We start from the raw sequence: 21,661 nt of genomic DNA, 5'->3' as shown, positions 1-21,661 counted from the left end.
TCAACCAACACTGTGCATTTCCTCACATTTTACATAATGACTTTAACATCTTTACGGTAGAAATATTGCGTTAAAATTTGTATCTGAGTTAACAAAAGCGGCTACCGTCGTAAAAGCAGCGATTTGCAATAAAACAGGGGCTTCCTGTAATTTCATGTAAAGACATACTGGAAGATCATGGAAATTGAGTAAATTTAAAATGGTTACATGTATGTTGAAAACATCAGACACTAAAGTGATTGAACCTGATTGAAAATCGTTATTTCTAGTCAAATATCTCCTCAAACCCACCCCTGGGTTTCTCGACACAGAAATCATTTAGCTCTTTTGAAAAGTTTCTTATAGTACTATAACTGCATTGATTGACCGTGTGAAATGATATCAATCACATTTTCACTATGATTAAAATCGATCAAATTACATAAGATCGACTGACATTATTCTGAACAGAAATTTACAATTGCATTTCTCTCTGAAGAAATATACATCAAAAACTAGCGCATAGAGTGTAAAAAAAAACAGGAAGCTCGTAGGTGGGGCAAATCATCAGCTACATGTACATCGCTGATGCAATCAATGAGAATCAACGTCACCATTTGAAAGCTGGTAAACAAGTAGCGTTGAAAAAGTCACGCCCTACTGAAAGTCCAAAGATAGGGTAAAATTGGTCTGAACACATTAAATGATATATTACTGTTTTCACACAGCGTGACAATTTATACGTCATAAAGATAACCAGGGGTTTTCCATAGGTCTATTTTTGCTATTTTCCCAACTGAACGCGTGCAAAATAATGCTATATAAATATAATTTAAATTTATTTTGTTTAGTCTTAATCAGAAGAATGGGAATATATAAAGGATTTGTTGCGTGTGGAGTTTTTCTCGTGTGCCTTGTTTCGTCACAAAAATTAAAAACACCTGAGGTAAGAAAGTTTTCAGTCATAATCTCTTTGAAGGAGCAAAAATCTTAATAAAAATCCTCAATCTGATTTTCATCAGATTGAAAAATCCTTCAAATTTACTTAAAAATTATGACTTAATGTTCTTTTTGAATTACTTTTAAGACTGCTTTTTTTAAACAATAGGAAATAAAAATGGAAAAAATGTTTACTTAAAAAAAAAACGCTGAAATACTGGAATTTAAAGACTGAAAAGAAATTTTAGAGGGATTTAAATTTACACTTTCTAAATTGAAATTTTATGCTAAGAAGCCTATTTTTTAATTTATCGAAATAATTTTACAGTTTATCACTTTACAATAAAGATTAATGATTAATATCATTAACCGAGATTCTTGATAATCTATTTTGTTTTTTTTCAAAAATAATGCTCAAAAATATACAATCTGCTAAAAGTTTCCATAAAAAAACTTGATTTAACATTGTTTTTTTAAAGATGAATGGTAAATATTTCCCTTGTTTTACCCTCCCTCTGCTAAATCTTCAAAATAATGAGCTAACCTCGACTTTCATTGGTAAGGACGGAAACATTCCGCACACGAAGAATTACTGTCCCCATTGCGGGACGTGGAGGCCAACACTTCATATAATTACGTTAAACATACAAACAAAAACATATAACCATCAAATTGATGCATACAATTTCATTCAGGTATATTACCTTCATGTCACATCGGAAATTGACTTCCGGTTTGCCGAAACTGTAGTAACCAGTAAAGTTGTCAATAAGGAACCGGTTGCGAGGGAAGCCGTGTTCGATTTTACTCTTCCAAATGAGGCTTTCATAACAGCATTTAAATTGTAAGTAAAAACAAATTACAGAAAACATCTAGCATTGGTTTTGGTTTATTTTCATATATGGTATTAGTCATGAAACATGTTTTGAAGGACAATAAATGGCAAAGAAATTAATGGCAAAGTGAAAGAAAAGGAACAAGCCAAACAGGAATTTGAGGCTGCCAAAGCAAAAGGACAGAGTGCAGGTCATATTGTAGCCAAGTGAGTACAATTCATTCTATACCTTTAAAAACCTGATTGAGCTCAACTTTTCTCTGTTATGAGCAGACAATTGCAACCCATAAGAGGTCAAAATGATAAATCGCAAACTTTTTAATAAGTTCATCACCAAAACAATTTTTTACAGACCTAGGGAAACAAACAAGTTTCAAATCCAAGTCAATGTAGCAGCCCAAGAAAAAGTGACATTCGAGTTAACATACCGGGAACTTCTCAGACGAACTAAAGGCTTATACAACCATGTTATTTACATCAATCCTGGACAAGTGGTAGACGACTTAAAAATCAACGTCTTAATCAAGGAATCAAGAAATATTACTACCATCAAAACCCCGCCAATAAGAAATGACCTTCTTACGGAAGGTCCTGAAGGTATTAAAAATATCTAAATAAACATAGCAAAGGAATCAAGAACTGAACATATTCAAATTTGAAATTTTAAGTTAGAATTTGAATCTACAGAGATAGAAATCGTGGACTTTAGATTGTAAAAGATATGTGATACTGTAAAGGATAATATTTCTGTTTTAGTATTTCTTTATCCTAGACAAAACTACAAAATAGTAAAAGTACGTACTTTATTTTTACAAAAATCTACTGGTTCATCGCTATAAAAAATCACATATGGGGCGGGACAAATAAAGACAGAAGTAGGGGTTGTAGAACGTGAATTTGCAGAATCAAGAGCTTGCAAATATAAGAAATAACTCAGGTTTTTTTTTTGTTTCATGATGATGATCAATCGATTGGCTTGCGTGATAATTTTAACCCCTTCCATGACAAAGATTTTAAGCATTTCTAGACAAACTGATATTAAGATTTCAATGCATTTTTTCGGGTATTTCTTGTAATTTTTGTATAATACCGATGTATGTATATTCTGAAAGCAGGTATTTTGTAGTTTCTAAAAATTATTATAAAAAATATCATTTCAGTTGCCATGGCAACGAAATAAACTAATCATGCTTGAATTTCCATTTATTTAATAATGAGTTTCATTCTAGTTTTTTTTTCCTACTTAAATATATTTAAAAATATTTAATTTTTGTGTCGCAAATTATGAGCATGTTGTACATTTTTTTTACAAACCAATTTTAATAATTTTTTTTTTTTTGCGGGATGGTGTGATGATGGGAGGTAATCACCAGAATTTAGCATTTTTGCGTATAACGTTTTACCCCCGGATTGATTTCGATAATGTAAAAATCGCTAAAATAGTATGCAAAGTTTAACTCAAGCAAGCAAAAAATCGGTACAACCAATTAAAAAAACTCTGTATGTTATTTTATCGTTATTATTTTCTCTTTCCAACGGTACAAGATTTATTCTGATATTTGCAGTATTAAGAAGGAAATGAATGTTTTTTTCACACGTTACTCGTTTTTCAAGTCAGAAGCGTAGAAATGCGTATATGCCATGTAAGGGGTTAATCTTTAGCGCCTTCGGTGCTTATGCAAATTATCACGCAAGCCAATGGATTGATCATATTATGAAACTAAAAAGAGTTATCCTCAAATAAAGTGTAATCATATTCTTCTATTTTGAAGGAACCAACCAGCTTGCCGTGGTTAACCGTATATCTCCAACAAAAGCCTTTATTTCGTACGAGCCGTCCAGAGCAGAACAAGAGTCCGGGATCTCTGGTCAGTTTATTGTTCAGTACGATGTGGACAGAAGTGACAATGCAGGGGATATTCTGGTAAATCTTACAATTCTTATGAAAACTTTTTTTTTCTTCTTATATCAAAAGTATTAGAAAAGTATGCAAGTCAGTAAAAAGAATTGAAAAAGAAAAAGAAATGAACATGCATCTGTTACTGATGAATTGATAAGAAAACTTAACAATTATATTGCTTTACATAGAGTATAAGTCTAAACATTAAAAAAAAGCATATTTTTTATTAAAACAATTATACATCTTCAGGTAATGGATGGTTATTTTGTGCATTTCCTGGCACCCGAAGGAATCGAACCGATGCCAATGGATATTGTGTTTGTACTGGATAAAAGTGGTTCAATGAGTGGAAAGAAAATAGAACAGCTTCAGGAATCCATGTATAAGATCATAGACGATATAAAGTCGGAAGATAAAATAATGATCATCGCATTTGACTCCTCGCTGTCTTATTGGAAACCTGAATTTGTACAGGCAACATATTCAAACAAAAACGCAGCCAAAGACTACATAAGACAAACTACTGCGAGAGGAGGTACACTTTCTTAATTATTATTTAAGAAATGATTAAAATTTTGAAGATTCATGAGGTTATGAACTACGACGCATCAAGCCGGCATACTAGTTTTTATTATATGATAAATATGCCGGCGTGAAGCGTTGTAGTTCAATTATACCTCATGAAAAAACAATCATTTTTTTATACTTTGATTTCCTGATGAGTTGCCACAAAGTTTATGACATTCAATTGTCATTTTTAAAGCAAAACAATTTGGAATTTAGTTTTGAAGTCAAGTGCGGTATTATGACGTAACATTCATGCTCATCCGTGGCAGTTCATTAGAAAATGAACAGTTTCCTGTTTGCAAAGAATTTCAAGGAAAATTATTTAGAAATGTAAATATATATGATTGGTTGCTTTGCTATTTTGGCTGATTAAAGGATGTACAACACACCTACCCCAAAAAAATCCTGTCGTTTAATTTTCGTTTTTTTTTTTTGTATGTTTAGTACATGACTGTATCTACTGCATGTATGCACATTTTGGACAAAATCGTTCGAGTGGTTTTTGGACAGGAACTTCCGAAAGTTACCCCCCTTTAGTTGTTTACGAGGAGAGAAAATTTTTAATCAATGAACTACTTAAACCTTGATTTTCAAATAAGCCAGGTTAGATGTAAATGTCAAATTTCATTGACTTATTCCTTTAACCATTAAACACAAAAATATAGTAATCGTTTTGATATACATATCATCAAAACAATTTTCAAAGACCTTAAACTGAAAAAATATGAATTATCAAAGCCTTGAAAATTGTGTATTTTTCAAATTCAAATTTTTTTTGTGAAGAAACCTGTCGTTTGATTATGGTAAAAAACTTTCTTTAGATAGCTGGTAGTAAAAAATTATCTTCATAATTTTTTGTATAATTTTTGTACGACCAGATTTGATTTAATAGCGGGAAAATTACCCCCTCCCCCTTTCTCAATAAATCACGTTCCCGCGCGTCTTTCAGATGGGGGTCGATCACTTTGCTATGAATCTACAAATACACATTTAAAAAAAAAACAAATTTGAATATTGCTTTTACTTAAAAAATATGTTAACTTACAAATTTAAAAGTTCTCATATGTAAAGCATATTTAAATGTAGATTTTTAGGCAATTTTTGAATACACCTACCACCCCCAACCCTTCCTTTTTTGCGTCGCAGACCATTAGCGTTCGACGAAACGTCGTTTACAGTGCAAATATACTAGTATTTCGTCATTTGAATCCCGGAGGTATGCATTAGTTTTTAAATTCATGAATGCAGAATAAATATTGACTACTGTTTTCATATGTATCAGGAAAAAAAATTACTGAAGGATTTTAGTGTTATGCGTTATGCATTCCATATTATCACATGAAACCTGGATACGAATTCAAGTTATGTTGAACTTGATTGATTCTTAATTTGATTTCTTTAATTTTATTTATAAAAAAAAAATTATGTATGTTTAACTCTCCAGTGATGTAAATGGAATAATTGTAGTTTCTTTCTTGTAATTATTTCAAACGAGACAGCATCACTATGTGGCGGTGGGGATACATCGACATTTGCATAGATGTACACCCCTCATGATATTGTACGCATTCTCTCAATGTCGTTGCTTCTAAAGTTAAAATGAAAATTCCGTATTCGTCCATATTAACTTCAAAGTATCAAACATTAAACTCTTCATCTATTTCAATTTATATCAAATCGCATATTGATATTTTTGAAAATCTTATAGGCTACGTTTTGTTTTGATTCGAGGAAATGCGAACCGACATTGTTGACAGTGACAGAAAGTCAAACGATTTGCTGCAATAGGATATTCATAAATGCAGACAATTACAGTACTAGTGAACAATTCTTTTCAATTCTATACTTACATTGTCTATATGAGGTCTATAGTGTTCAATTCTCGGATTTATCAAGTCTTGCTGTAAATGTATCTGATTCTGTGGAAAACCATGAATAAAGGGAGGAAAATAAACATCTCCTACATTTTCAGAGTTGTTCCTCTTTGATCAGTAAGGGTCTGAGAACAACATCGATTTTATATTGTTAAAAATTTTTTGTTTGTTTATTGTAAAGAAGAAAACAATCATATTTATATCGTAAATGCACAAATTGTAATGAAGACCATTAATCGGAATGTTATATAGCCAGTGGTACATAGTGAGAATTTCGGCAATGTAAAATAAAATTTTCAGAATAAAAAAAATACTGCGCTTTGATCAAGAATAGAATTTATTGTATATGAAATGAAATGAAATAAACATTAGGGGATGGTATTTTATGTCTTGCTTTTTACGGAGTTTAATCGGATTAATTGCAAAAAATACTTATTGATTCAGCATGGTACACATAATCACAGCCAAGCCCCATATCCCATTTTTCTTTTAAGATTGATATACATCGGGATCGTTTTACTCGTCATTTTGACGCTTTATTTTTGACGTTAAATTTGACGTCACGTCAAACGTTCAGTTGAAATCGCAAGAGCTATTTCCCCAAGTGTGTTGTACGTCTTTCAATTCACTATATATTTTCGAGATTATCTCTAAGAAGCTGCTTACATTCAAAAGCAAAGGGGTTTATATGCATTAAGCAAATCAAAACATAAAACATAAATAACAACGGCTGTACTTCACGAAAAATAATATTTCAATGAATAATTTTTTTCAGCTTATTCATCGTATTTGCCAAAATTCAGAACAAATTCATATATATTATATTTATTATCATACTTGTTTTTCTAATATAGTATATATTATCAATAAGCACAAAACACGTGAATTTTAATTCGAATTTAATTCAAGAAAAATTCTGCATATGCAAAATATAGTATGTATTACATTAACATATTGAAAATTGAGATTTTTTAAGAACAAATATTCCAAAAAGAATTACCTGCTCTTCAATGGGAAAAATTAATAATATTTTTAACTTTCAGGGACAAATATAGATCTATCTTTAAGAGAAGGTCTTCAGAAGCTAACGCAAATAAATGGAACCAAAGAAAGGGCACCTCTCATGGTTTTCCTAACCGATGGACAAGCCACTTCCGGAGAAACTAGAACTGAAAGAATACTAGAAAACGTGAAGAAACAAAACGAAGCCCAACTGCCTATTTTCAGTCTTGCCTTTGGAAGAGGCGCTGATTTTGATATAGTCAAAAGACTTGCAGCACAGAATAACGGGTTTGCAAGAAAAATCTACGAAGATGCAGATGCAGCTCTTCAGATAGCTGGATTTTACGAAGAAATTTCAACCGTTTTACTAAAGAATGTTTCATTAAACTATGTTGATGGAACACTATATGACACTACAGTTACCGAGACCAACTTCAACACTTACTTCAGAGGTACCGAAATGGTTGTTGCAGGAAAAGTAAAAGATCTGAACAAGCTACAATCAGGCATGACAGTAAATGGAGAAGGAAGTAGAAACAGCGTGTCTCTTCGCATACCTGCCAATCACGGAATCATTATCCCATGGCCACGCTCTCCTTTTCCTCCGCATCCACCCAGACCATTTTCCACTCCTTTACCCCCCGTCACCACAAGAAATCCCGGAATAATGGAAAAACTCTGGGCGTATTTGTATATCAAACAACTGCTGAGAGATAAAGATGCACTTGATTCACCGGCAGAGATCAAAAAGTTGGAAGACAAAATTCTCCAGCTTTCCCTAAAGGTACGAATTAATAATTTTATTTATTGCTTTGATCACAAATTCTTTAAAAGTAAAGACAAATGCAATCTCTGGTGAATTTGATTATGAAATACATATAATGATCACGAAAAATGATGAATTTCTTGATATTACAGTATCAGTTTGTAACGCCACTAACTTCGATGGTGGTGACTCTGCCCGATAAAACCAAAGCAAATACAAGTGAGGTGAAGGCAGCAGAATCCAGTCTGACTGAATCTTTTTCTTCTAGCATGTCTTTAAACAGAGGTTGGGTTTTTTCTTTATACATGAACGAAATAATTCATTACGTGTCACAAGAAATCTTGAATTGTTAGTTCTAATTTAAATATATTATTTAATATTATGGTGAAAATACATGCAGGTGCATGTGTATATAAATTTTGTTTCCATGAATGAAAGATACAGAAATAACAAACAGTATTCAATATCAAACTCCATAAAAGAATACAAAATAGGAGCAGAGCAAATACGGACCCCCAAAACATCACAGGTGGGATCAGGTTCCATGGAGGAGTGAGCATCCCCTGCTGACCGATCACACCCGCTGTGTACTCCTTGTCATGATCGGGAAATAACGGAAAACTCCGTCTTCAATTCAGTGTATAAATAATGGACTAACAATTAGTACGAAAAACGTCAGTCAGCATTTGACTCAATAATAAATTGTATTTGCTGACAAGGTCATTTGTATTTAATGTATTGAATGTAATTGAATAAATGTAGAAGAAAAAACTTCAAGAAAGGAAGAACAATCGCTTTTCTTAAAACATCATAATACGATTTATTAGAATTATTACCTAATTGTTGACAACAAAATATCCCTAACATAAAATAATTTAATTAACTATAATTACTTTACTGAAGTAAATCAAAGTATTTTTTCTAGGAAGAAAATATAGTATTGATATAGAATATTATGAATAAATCTCTTTGCATTATAGGAGCACCTGCACCACGACTAATGCCTTCAGGTTAGTTTACCTTTTTTTCTTTATGGTACACGATACAAAAATTCAAATCAAGCTATTTATTTGCATAAACGTGATTGAATCATTTTTACTTGTAATGACATATTTTTTCTCCAAATCCCATTTTACCACATTTATTGTATTATAGGTGGTGCCAATGCAATGATGCTTCCTCAATCTTTATCCTCATCTAATCTTCAACAAAGTAAGTCTTAGCATAATTTTAAAACATGAATATTCTTTCATTGCTATTTCGTTCTAGGCAGAAACTAGTCGTATAACTGACATATACATGTATATTTTGAACAGGTTTCTGATCATTGGTAGTAAAAGCGACAATCCCGCGAGAAGATACACCTATTATTTTTTTTTTACAATTGTTTTTTTTAAGAATGGCGTTAAAATAAAAAAAAAGCTTTCTTACAGCTTGTATATAAAGGATGACTGCACGTAACGCCGGTTTTTGGGTCTTTTTCAATCTCTGTTGTCACATTTATTTTTGTTTTTATTTTTGCCTTAAGTCATTTGATATAGAGTTTGGTCTATTTTCAAATGAAATGCAATGTCAAATTGGTTATAAACTGCTTTGCAATAAAATAATTTGTTGTTTTCTTACGCAACCTCTCTGCAAATATCGGGAAATTAGACTTATCTGCCGTTGATTGAAGATAAGATTTATAAATATGCATAAGAGGTGGAGCTAATATTGTAATGAGTGGTCTAAAATTAGAATAGTTACTGTATTTATATTTAGTGCATTTCTCTCTCTCTCTCTCTCTCTCTCTCGTCATATGTTTGTCTATTATTTTTTAAGTTTTCAAATAAAGTATATCACTAATAACAAATAACATCGACCGGTAGAAGTAGCCATCGATAATCAACAGCAATGGCTGATGTCAACAATTCGCGTGTTCGAATATAAGTACCACGTAGCTCAGTCGGTAATGCACAGAATCAATAATATTGAGATCTGGGATCGAGACCCGCTAACAACAGTAAGACGTACTTTGTTTTTTCCTTTTTATAAAAAAGAAAGAAAAACATCACAATTACTTAAATTTTTTTTAGTTTCTTTTATAATTACTTTCCCATAAATTAGCGTGCTGAGAATGGTATGATTTCATTTTTATTTACTGGATTTTATTTTGGATGTTCATGTTAAGCAATGGTTCAAAACATAATAAATAAATCTCTTTTTTCTTGTAGACTACGAACATGTAGAGACGTATAATACACTCAAAAATATATAAATATAATAAAATGAAACGCTTTTGAGATAAATATAAGAATAAACTTATAGATATCTAAGAGAAAAAAGAATAGCCCGTGGCTCGATGGGAATGGATTGAAACAGATATGGACAATCACTATCGCCCGGCAGAATGCGTGTTTCTTTACACGTCACGTTATGGAATTTTAGTATTCACAGAGTTACCTGGGTATAGAAATCACATGGTTAATTATAATATTCAACAGGTAACAACATGGTCAAAATGGCCTGTTTACTATAGAGAAAGTGAACACACGAAGAAACAGTTTTTTCTCTTTTTTAACCATGAGCGCATGTTTGTTTGTCTATTGATCTCCTTTAAATATGAGGTAATATATATAAATATACAACTACCATAAAAAGGACACCAATAGACAAACATGCGCTGACCATGTATTAACCCTATAAACAGGTGGGCGTACTCATCCTAAGGAGATTCCAGAATATGCTATGACTCCTCCCTATAAAAACAACTTCGAACTTCGTTAATACGAACTTTTAATTAACGTAATTACATAAAGTTGCAGTTAAGACATTGGCAATTTCTACCATTAAAAGAGAAATGCCCATTTTTAAAATTAATTATGTCGCAATTTCTAAGTTTCCTTAAGTGCAGTCGTCCTTTGTTTTAGGAGCATAGAGACCATTTAATCGATTTGCAAAGAAAAGGATAAGCTCAAGAAGGGGTGGAGGTAATACTATACAAGAGATCTTTTCCCGAAAACTGTATTAAGGTTATCATGCAACTTAGATGAATTCTCTTGTATTGTGTTCATTTAGAATTTGAAAGTTGTCGTTATTGAAAAAAAGTTATTTCCCAGCAGGCACGCAACGTTGTTTCAACGTTGAAAGGAGGTGGAATATAGGTTGCAACGTTGATCAACTATATTTCAACGTTGTTTCAACGTTGAGGTTTCAACGTTGAATCCTCAACCTTTTTTCAACGTTGAAACAACGTTGAAGCTGCAACATATTTTCAACGTTGAATGTTCGTCGATATTTCAACGTTGAAACAACGTTGAGGCTGCAACATATTTTCAACGTTGAATGTTCGTCGATATTTCAACGTTGAAACAACGTTGAAGCTGCAACATATTTTCAACGTTGAATGTTCGTCGATATTTCAACCATGAAACAACGTTGAGGCTGCAAGATATTTTCAACGTTGAATGTTCGTCGATATTTCAACGTTGAAACAACGTTGAAGATTCAACATGTTTTCAACGTTGAGTATTTTCTGATATTGTAGAGTTAAAACAAGGTTTAAAAATGCAAAGTTGACTGACTTGATTTCAACGTTGAAACAACGTGCAAGATGCAACATATTTTCAACTTTAGGAAAGTTAGGAAAATTAGCGTTGAAACAATTAAGGGGTAACGAATATTGAGCACTTTAGTTTTTAAGTTCAAAATATAAAGGTGTCTAATTTAACTCTAATCCATGTGATTTTTCGCAATATACACAAAGCTGTATGCATTGTTAGAAAATTTTATATATATAATACCGTATATCCGGTTTTTTTCGCGGTGATCTATTTTTCGCATTTTTTGCGATCATTTTTAATTCGCAAAATATAAAACACGCTGAAATTATGTCAGTTATAATGTTACATAAGAACATTACCATTTTGAACAAAATAATCTTCAATCGTAAAAAATAACTTACGCTAAATATAAACTGTACTAATCTACCTCTTTTTCGCAAAATTTCCAACACGCGAAAAAAACTGGATATACGGTAATTATACTTAATAAATGAAACGCATGCATTGTAAATTGATTTACTCAAAAGAGTTGTGCCAATAGCTAGTGCCACTATAAAATTTTAAATATGAATTTATATGAAGCATGGCATATACATTTAACACTTCATTATAATTATGTTTCAAAAAAGGTGTTTTTTTTTTCAATAAATTGTGAATGCTATTTTTTTTTTTTTTGGACATATATTTATAAAATATGTCAAATATAAGCTTTTAATAAATAATGTAACATCTTTATCCAACATCTCACTGTAATTCCATGTTACTATAGAATTAATAAAAATAATTATTCAGAATTAATGTTCTTAAAGTAAGACTCATATGGATCCGTGCCGTATACTCTTGCACAGATTATACGTATACAGAGCGAATCTAAGAAGTCTTAAAGCTTATTTTATTAGATTGTGTTTTCTGTGTGTATTAATTCTATAATCTTTCTTTTCACAAAATATAAAAAAAAATTCAAATAAACACATAAGAATTTTCACACTGACAATTAACCCCGGTAAAGTTGCATTACTTAAGATCCACTCCCCAAAAACCTTCGAGATATCAGATAAGGAGTGCCTCTCGCTTAGTTGGTCAGTTTCAGTGTCAGGATAACCTTGTTATGCAATTTTCTTGCTGGGCAGAGTATAGCTGTTTGCAGCTTATCTAGGTCAAAATTTGAATTCAACTGATGGACAAGAAGTGCGCGTTTCTTTCCTGTTCATATTTCATGTGTTTTTGAAGCTATATACACAAGGATTTAGGCTGGAATATCAACTTCTGCTCAGTAAGTATTATTTCCTTTTCATGAATTTACGAAATTCAGTTTTTTAGTATCTGTTCATCATTTAAGTCTTGTTTTATAAGTATATTTGAAATCTGCGTGAAATGCACATCCTTGGTTCGTGTTATGTGTTTTGTTGATATTCATTTGGTTATAAAATATAAGCTAGTATACTAATATATTATACAATTTAAACTAATTGTAGTTCGCCGTAAGGTTCAATCAACCAGTTATGCAGGGAATTGATTGTATAGTCAGCCTTGATTGCATCAGATTCTTCTCCTGTTAAAATTATACAAAGGAATGCAACATTTTGTAAGTACACTATGTATATGTATGTCTATAACATTTTTCTTTAGTAATAATTATTTATAAGCATACTCATACGAATTTTAACATAAAGTCAACATTAATTCTTTTAATCATGTTAATTAAATCCAAGTACTGGAATATATTCCTTTGTCTGATTTTTTAAATCATTCATGTATATTTATTTTTATCATTTGATATAACGTGTTACATGTGTACGTACATTTTATCGAACAAATGGCTTTAACACCTTTATTTCTTTTATCAATAGGCTTTTGCTTTAGAGGGTGGATTCTCCTGTTCATTTCTTTCATTCGTGGGACTTAACTCTATGCGTGATTAAAATCAATGGATCCGCCACTTTGTGGAACTTAGAAGTGTAAGGCATACGCGTACTTCGAAGGACCTGGATGTGATTATTGTGACCCACTTTTCCCAAGGAATATAAATTTTGTCAAGCAGTGATTTTTGAGATTCAGTGATTGAATCCGAATTTGTGTTTGTCTTAAAAATACATGTAAAATTAATTCTCTCACAATCATAATACTTGATTACAACTTATATAAATATTACGCAACTTGAATAAAATTTTTTATTAGAATTTGAAATGTATTTGTTTATAAAGCAAAATGTAATATGAATTCAACGTGATTTCAACCAAATATCAACGTTTGTACATCCGAAAAATTTCAACCAAATCTCAACCTAATTTCAACCAATGTTCACTTTTGTTCAATGTTGATATTTGACGTTGAAACAACGTTGAAGCTTCAACGTTGCCTCAACTTTCATTTGCAACCAAAAATCAACCATAAATCAACCAAAAATTCAACCCATTTTCAACGTTTATTCAACGTTGAAAATTGACGTTGAAACAACGTTATGTCTCAACGTTGCCTCAACTTTCATATGCAACCAAAATTCAACGTTGATTCAACGTTGAAGTGCAACGTTGAATCAACGTTGAATCAACGTTGAAATGCCTGCTGGGTTATAATACATTGTTTACATTGAATTGCTTTAGAATTTGATAAGTGGTATTTCCCCCACATTAAAGATTATTTAACTATGCATAACTGAATGATGTAACCGTAATTGAGTGAAGAGTTCCTAATGGTAAAGTGAGAGTTTCCTTAATAAAAGTAGTACAATTAAAAAAAAAATCAAAAATAAAAAATACTTAGGAGTGATCTTTTTTTCTTATTTTACCTCATTTTTTGTATTATAGGAGGTGGTAATGTAATGATGGTTCATCGATTTTTATCCATTGAAAGAGGTATGTCCTAGCATAATTTTTAAAGCTTGTAATATTCTTAATTTTTTTCGTTCTAGGCAGAAACTAAACATATAACTGATATATATATTTCGAACAAGTTTACGACCAATGGTTGTATAAGCAACAATCCCAGGAGAAGATACAACTTTTTAAAAAAAAAAGAAGTATTTAACAATGACTTCATAATATAAAGAAGGAAGCTTTTTTGCAATACATATTTCATTTTTTTTACCCTCTTAAACTGCTCTATGAATCAAAATGTGTTCTTTTTTGTGTATTACGTATCCAAGGGCTGAATTCGAGTGGAAAGTTTAGAGAATTTGTATAACGAGATTTTTCCAATGTCAATTTTAACTTTTGATCCCCCATCATAATGAGCTAAATAAAACTGTTCCTATTATTTTATCTATAGGACTATCACCAGGAATATCTAGTCGATTCAATATGGCATCAAGTAAGTTTTCTTTTTCTTTAACATCTGGTAAACAAAATTCAAATCAAGCTTTTTATTTGCATGAATGTGTTTGAATCACCTTTACTTTCAACGACGTGCAATTTAATAAAAAAAAAATAAAAGCAGAATAAAATCAAGAAGGGATGGGCGCAAGGATCCCCCTGAAACTAAATAAAAGTTATAACCTAAATTCCAACTTTGATACAAGAGGCCAATAGGCCTTATGGGTCAACTGCATATCATGTAACAACTTTCCAACAATTGAATTTAGTTCGTGTTTTAAACCAAAAGCCATGAAATTCACAATTTTAAAAGAGGCATTATTATTTATCATAACTATACACTTAGCATTCTTACTTTGCTTACTTAATACCTACAGGTAGATCAGAGTAACGAAGGGAAAATGCATTTCCACTTTATAATCACCAGTTGTGCACCCCAACCCACAGGAACCACTGACCCTGGGGCCATATATTTCATTTCATCATAAATGGTTGAGTAAAACCAAAGAGCAAATTTCAAAGCATCACTTTATTTTCAGATAATGTGACCCCCCTCCCCCCGCGCTGTACCCCTAACCCAGGGGCCCTGAAATGAACCATTTTAGAAGAGGCACCTTTCTTCATCATAAATATGAATAGATCATTGGCATATTACCCAGGAGCAAAGGAAAAGACTTTCCACAGAATTAATTTATTTTCACAATATGATTATTAGAGCCCCGCCCTAATACCAGAACCCCTGACCCTGGGGCAATTTTATTTTAAGCATGATCAGTAATTGGAGATGATATCTAGCTATTTTATTGCATGAAATAATGAGTTTAAAGACATGTAATTCAAAAATAAAAAGCAGAATGCAAAAAATAAATAAATAAATAAAATCAAGAAAGATGAGTGTAGTTTGAATCGAAACAAGGATTTTCTTCACAAATAAAACTATATCAAAGGTTTCAACCGAAACAAAATTCATTGTATTATATTTTTAAAGATAATCTGCTCATTATAGAAAACCATGCAAACATGTAAATATTATGTAATACTATGTCTTTAATGAATTTGACTGGTATTCGAAAAGCAGTTTTACCTGCATGAAATATTGATTTCTTGAGTGAATGTGTTATATAAACATTGCCTCCAAATATATTCCCATCAAGGAGAGGAAATACATGTATATTGTTTTACCCTTGTATTTCTGATTACATGTATGTCTTCGTGTTTGTCTATGTTTTCTCAGCAATTAGTCAGTGCAGATGCTTGGGATTTTATCACAATTTTTTTTGAGACATACCATATGGTTAGAATAATTTCTGTACGAATTCAATGTAACATGTATCATCTTATTTATCGATGTGCTTGTAAGTATCAAATTCCAACACAGTTTCCATGCATTTACTCACTGCAGACACTTGAAATTTTAACATATATTTAGTTTAAACATGCCATATGGTGAGATTAATTTTTGTATAAATCCGATATAAACTTCCTATTTACCACACCCTATTACCGGCAACTGTGACAACCGATGCAACTGTGACAACAGACGGCAAAGTTATCAATCGCTATGACAGAGACCTAATTGATATCATAATTTTGACTATTTATAACATTCATTTACTTTCGTTTGGTAGTTTCCCGTGTTGATCTAACCTTAAATTATTTTTCTGTTAAATATAAATCTATGATTCCTTATTAAAACAAAATAAGAACAGAATAAAGTTAAATTTCAATCGTTGTTCAGGAAAAATTGGTCAAATTGAGCTTATATAATAAAAATTGCTATTCTACGGTCACATTTCTTGTTGTATATAATAAATTCAGACTCTTTACGACATAAATTCAAAATATGGATAATTTTTGTTGTTTAATAAAAGCTCCGCAAGCGTTTAATTTTGTTTGGTGAAATCATTTTGGCTATCAGGTACAACAGACGAGGCAAACAATGACAGCAGATTTAAAACGAAATACGGCAATCGGAAACAGTGGATACAAAGTTTGATCAAGGTACAAATTAGCTGTATCCTGATACTAGTAGGCTTCAAATTAAGTCAAGACATATTTTGGCTGTCAATATTGGTCAAATGTATGGTACTTGGTATCAAAGAAATTTATGGACATGCCCCTCGGACGGGGGGGGGGGGGTATTCTTCTCCGTGCATGGTTGCCATTCGGCAGCTACTGAATAACTATTCTTCGATAATCAACATGAACATGTTTAAATAAGACGGCCCAGTGGTGTTCGTAAAGAAGATGGGGAGATAAGGCGGACGAAATGCCTATAGTGCGACAGATAAGAAGTTAAAAATCAAATCTCAATTGTATCAGAATTTTATTTGATATTTTATCTAATAATGAAGTTTATTTAATCTAAATCTCTACAATTTACAAAAATCTCACACAGACTGAAAATATTTGCTTATGAAAAAGCATATACACACTAAAAAGAACAAAAAAGATCATTTTCTCATAATTAAACAATTTTTTTTAATATGAGTGGGTCTTCGTTCCATTTTTTTTTTGAAAGATGATCCTAAAAGTTTGCAATAGAATATACAATTTGTGGTTTACTAAAACATTTCAAACTCAATTCACATATTGAATATGATTTCTTAATACATGTATTTGTCGCCATAGGCATTATGCCCGCCTTGTTCCCCAATTTTCTTTTGTTTTTCAACGATAAGAAACAGAAAACGGATATTTGGAACTGTAACATATCAAGGACCACAGTAAAGTACTCAAAAGTGATTTTTTATGTACAAGTTTTATGTAGTTATAAACTTAGGTTTTTAAAATTGCTAATTTTGGCATTCCTCAGGAAGCTGTTATGTTTGCTTCAGACTTCAGCAAACAAAATTGTACACAGGAAAAGTTTTCTTGTAGATTATTGTCGCTCGCTGCGATGTTGCGGCCGACATTACAACTATTGCTATATTATCTTGCAAGAACTCAAATTGTTTGCAGGAACATTGCAAGAAACATACATGCCTCTATATACAGCAGCAACAAGTTCGTTGGAAATATCAAATCTGACAAACCGAAGGTTTGCAGGAAGCTCGCATGAAAGTAAACAAGTCAAACCAGCCAATGAAATGTAGACTGTACCTAGGTCAACAAAGAATTCGCCATTTTGAAATATTTCAATTGAAGTTGTAGATATCACACAACGCCTGGCTGATAAGATATGGTTTTGTTTTATTTTTTTTTTATTATAAAAGTAATGACTATAACTTTTCAATCGTCAACTTCCCTTACTTATGCAGGAAAATACGTTCATCACATACATACAGGGTGTTTAACTCTCTGTTGATTCGATACGCAAATGCATGCTCTACGTAGGATTTCCTAAAATTTCTAGAATAAGGTAAATAGAAATTAGAAATAGAAATAGAAAAGAGAAATTCTCCCCAAAAGAGCGCAAAAAATATTGCGCCGTAAATTGCACCTTTTTTGCATTACGGGATCTGTGGCGTTATGGTCAAAGAGAAATATATAAAACCATAACAGATCTGCAGCTAGGGTAACTGTTTGCTATAAGCTTGTCAAAACTAGCGACAAACTTGCTGCAAATACAAAGGTTTTCAAAGTTTGTTATGGTTTCTTTAGCTTCGTTGCAGCAAAGGATCCTTTGCAGCAATGTTTGTAGCAAGTTTGAACTGGTCCAATGTATGTTGAAGACTTGCAGCAAATGTTTGCAGAGAGATCATATTTCGTTCTTAGATAGACAATCATCTTCTGAAATAATAAATTATATAAAGTATAAAGATGTCTGACAAGTCATATTTTTGTCAGTGATCTTGATAAGAAAAAAAACGTTTAAAAAGTTGAAATCCAGATTAAAATAAATGTGTTACCGATTGCCATTATCTGTCGTCAGTGTTTGCCACAGAAACGAACATCTGTTGTTCACGACAGCCAAAATGTCTTGACCCATCAAAATCAAACACTTGCAGAACACTTGTTAAACAACAAAGTCCATCCACATTATAAAGTTATGGTGTAGAGAGTCTAAATTAATTATATACAACAGGAAATAAGACCGCAGAGTAGTAGTTTTTATTTTTTAAGCTGAGTTTAACCAATTTTTCTTGAATAACGATTGAAATTTAACTTTATTCTGTTCTTATTTTGTTTCAATAAGAAATAATTGTTTTATATTCAACAGAAAAATAGTTTAAGGTTATATCAACACGGGAAACCACCAAACGAAAGTAAATGAATGTTATAAATAGTCAAAATTATGATATCAATTAGGTCTCTGTCATAGCGATTGATAACTTTGCCGTCTGTTGTCACAGTTGCATCGGTTGTCACAGTTGCCGGTAATAGGGTGTGTTTACCCGTGCTTCTATTCACATGAGAATGGGGATATTACCAGTGAGCAATGGTTTACAGACTTCTATCCTGGCTCGTGCAATCCACATATACATTCTACACAAACACGTGATTTATACTATTTCATTGTCAGGACCTAGCTTGAGGAATTCATTGTCCAGACCTAGCTTGAGGAATTCAATACCTAGCTTCGCCGGGGGCTTCCCCGGACCTCAAAGAAGGCCATCTATCTTCTTTACAACCACCACCACCACCACCACTCAAAAACCTGTAACACCATCTATACCAAAGCCAAGGACTCTAGGTAACTGTTTTCAAATAGTGATAAAATCCTTGTTGCATTTTCTCTACTAAATATCTTTCATTGATATTGAAGACTTCTGTAACAGCATTAGTTTCAATATTCACAGAGAAATCCCAGGTTCCTTCTTTTGGAGTTATCCTTCCTGGCCTAGCGAAACCCCTTTGCTTTGATTTACCAATGACCTCATCTACCATGTACACTATCCTAAAATTAACATCAACAGGTAGGATCACGTCAATGAAATAACAAATTGTAACCATAGTAATATAAATTATTGCATAGTAATATAAATTATTCATGAAATAAAATGCAGTTATCCTTACCAACCCTGATATTTTCTTTTAAATAAACTGTACCATGCATCCATAAGTTTAAAACATTTTCTTTTCAAACGCACATATATACATAGGTATTGATTATAAAATTTTTCTTGACGATTTTTTGTTTGTTTGTTTCTTAGTTTTTTTGGTTGTTGTATTTTTTAGTTGTCATTGCAGGCTACCGTATTGACGGTCAGTTTGGGACAGAGATAATAAATAAAATCACAGTGAAAGATGGCAGGGTAGTGAGCTTTGCTTCCGACCGGGGAGACATTTCCAAAACCCCTGTATATCAGAAGGATATCAATGACGTCACTGTAACAGCCATTAACACACCACTGGGTTTACAACTCTGGGCGGAATTCACGACTACAAAAAATAACTTGGAAGGGATCTTATGTAATTTCTTTAATATTCTTATTTCAGACAAAAAAAGTAAAGTTACGTCTTGTTAAAAACATTTAAATCGAGGCTTGCTCTTTTTAATGTATTGTTAAAATACCAACTGTTTTAGATAATTATTTTTTTTCAAGAATCAATCTTTAAATGCAGATTTATTCAGGATTTTAAATAAATGTAATATTTTTTCTCATTTCTGTTATATCCATATGTTTCATTCTAATTGCATGGAAAGTAAACCCTATAGTAATATGTTTTATTATTTATCTTTGCAGCCATCTTCAGCGACTACAGTGGTAAACTTGTTGACAAAGTGATGGAGTCAGGTGAATTTGCCGCTTATGTCGACCTGGTGCAGACAAATGGACAACAGACCTCTCTGAGAGCGATTACCAAAAAATTTGGGGACGGGGTGTGTTGGTACTTGGACAGTGAAACCATTAAGAAGTTTTACACAAATATGTCTCAATTTCAAGTCGCTGGAGTGTAAAAATGTTTGTCTCTTCCCTCTACATGTATGTTGACCAACTTCTTGTTGAACATCAATCTGTTGAATTGTAATTATGATGGATTAAACACTATTAAATTAATCCATTGCTTTATTTCTATCATTACTTTTGTGTACAAATGATTTTTTCAGACGTTTACTTCAAAAAACAGTTACTAAATATACATGTAGATTATATTTACAAATATATTTTTGTAAGCAAACATTATCTTTTAACCTAAGTATTGTATTTTGAATTTCTTGTCATGGGGAAATTGATCGTCTCTTTCCCCCAATTTTGCGATTTATTAGAATATGAATGAAATTAATTTTTCTGACTTTCTTTGCATATTTCATTGACTAAAGTCTTAAGATGTAGAGTTGAAAATGTCTGTCCAAAAAATAAATCTATTTATAACATTTTAGACAAGAAAATTTCGATATTCCACGAATTAGATTAATTTACGTAAAAATCTGCTGATGCATCATTTAGTTCTGGTTAAATTTCTAAAACTTCAAAATATGGATATTGACTTTCAATTTAAATATTATTCTTTTGAATGTCATTAACATACGACTCTGGCAGCAAACCTTGTTGAATTAAACATTTCCACGTGCAAATCGTTGAATTCTTGAAATAAAACGACTGTATTGTGCTTTGATGCATATCCTATATTTATTCACAATTCTTCTGAAGTTTTCCTAAAATTGTTGTATTTTTAATTTTCACAAAGGTTTTTGGGTTGAGCCATTAATTGATAGGTCTACCCCAGCTCCTTTGTTTATTGCTTTGTCAAATAATGTAAAACTGCTTCAACTAATAGTCAAATGCACAACTCCATTCAGAACACAACAAAAAAGGATGTTGAATCAGAAATTAAGCACATTATTTCCTTAAGGTTGCAACTTCCATAGAAATCATGCAAGTATAATTCATCAAGTATCAGTGTGAAAGTGATGTGACTTTTTTCTTTAATAATACACCAGAAAATGCATAATCAATAGACCGAATTATTTGATGCTTTTAAAGAAGGCCTTCATCAATTTCGTACTAAACTTTACTAGGTTCCCTTCATTTTTACACTTTGAAGAAGTTCAATCAAA

The 21,661-nt window shown here is 31.8% G+C and overlaps 1 protein-coding gene and 1 long non-coding RNA gene across 3 annotated transcripts; both read left to right on the top strand.

The window, feature by feature from the left end:
* Nucleotides 1–844: 844 nt before the first annotated feature.
* On the top strand, nt 845–20,660 carry LOC134236184 (inter-alpha-trypsin inhibitor heavy chain H3-like). The gene is made up of 15 exons (XM_062718352.1): nt 845–925; nt 1,614–1,762; nt 1,850–1,960; nt 2,106–2,350; nt 3,526–3,677; nt 3,903–4,188; nt 7,138–7,880; nt 8,015–8,147; nt 8,843–8,872; nt 9,018–9,074; nt 14,672–14,713; nt 19,181–19,351; nt 19,458–19,574; nt 19,849–20,070; nt 20,346–20,660. Exons 1-15 carry the CDS (start codon nt 845–847, stop codon nt 20,558–20,560), a joined length of 2,754 nt encoding a protein of 917 aa, XP_062574336.1. The 3' UTR covers nt 20,561–20,660.
* Nucleotides 12,077–13,969, top strand: LOC134236182 (uncharacterized). 2 transcript variants are annotated; one of them, XR_009985558.1, is made up of 3 exons: nt 12,077–12,677; nt 12,880–12,989; nt 13,255–13,969. It is a non-coding gene; the product is annotated as an uncharacterized LOC134236182 (long non-coding RNA). The 2 variants fall into 2 exon arrangements; XR_009985559.1 differs by lacking the exon at nt 12,077–12,677 and adding an exon at nt 12,774–12,791.
* Nucleotides 20,661–21,661: the final 1,001 nt, after the last annotated feature.

Source organism: Saccostrea cucullata, unplaced genomic scaffold (assembly GCF_032062105.1).
Source record: "Saccostrea cucullata isolate Sc308-1 unplaced genomic scaffold, CSIRO_AGI_Scuc_v1 ctg4389, whole genome shotgun sequence".
Lineage (NCBI taxonomy): Eukaryota > Metazoa > Mollusca > Bivalvia > Ostreida > Ostreidae > Saccostrea > Saccostrea cuccullata.
The sequence above is the reverse complement of the archived record's forward strand: the minus strand, read 5'-3'. Positions and strand labels throughout refer to the sequence as shown.

Coding starts and splice junctions, on each gene's coding strand:
- LOC134236184 (XM_062718352.1), top strand. CDS start 845: ATGGGAATATATAAAGGATTTGTTGCGTGTGGAGTTTTTCTCGTGTGC. Junction 2,351..3,525: donor TCTTACGGAAGGTCCTGAAG/GTATTAAAAATA, acceptor TCTATTTTGAAG/GAACCAACCAGCTTGCCGTG. Junction 3,678..3,902: donor ACAATGCAGGGGATATTCTG/GTAAATCTTACA, acceptor ATACATCTTCAG/GTAATGGATGGTTATTTTGT.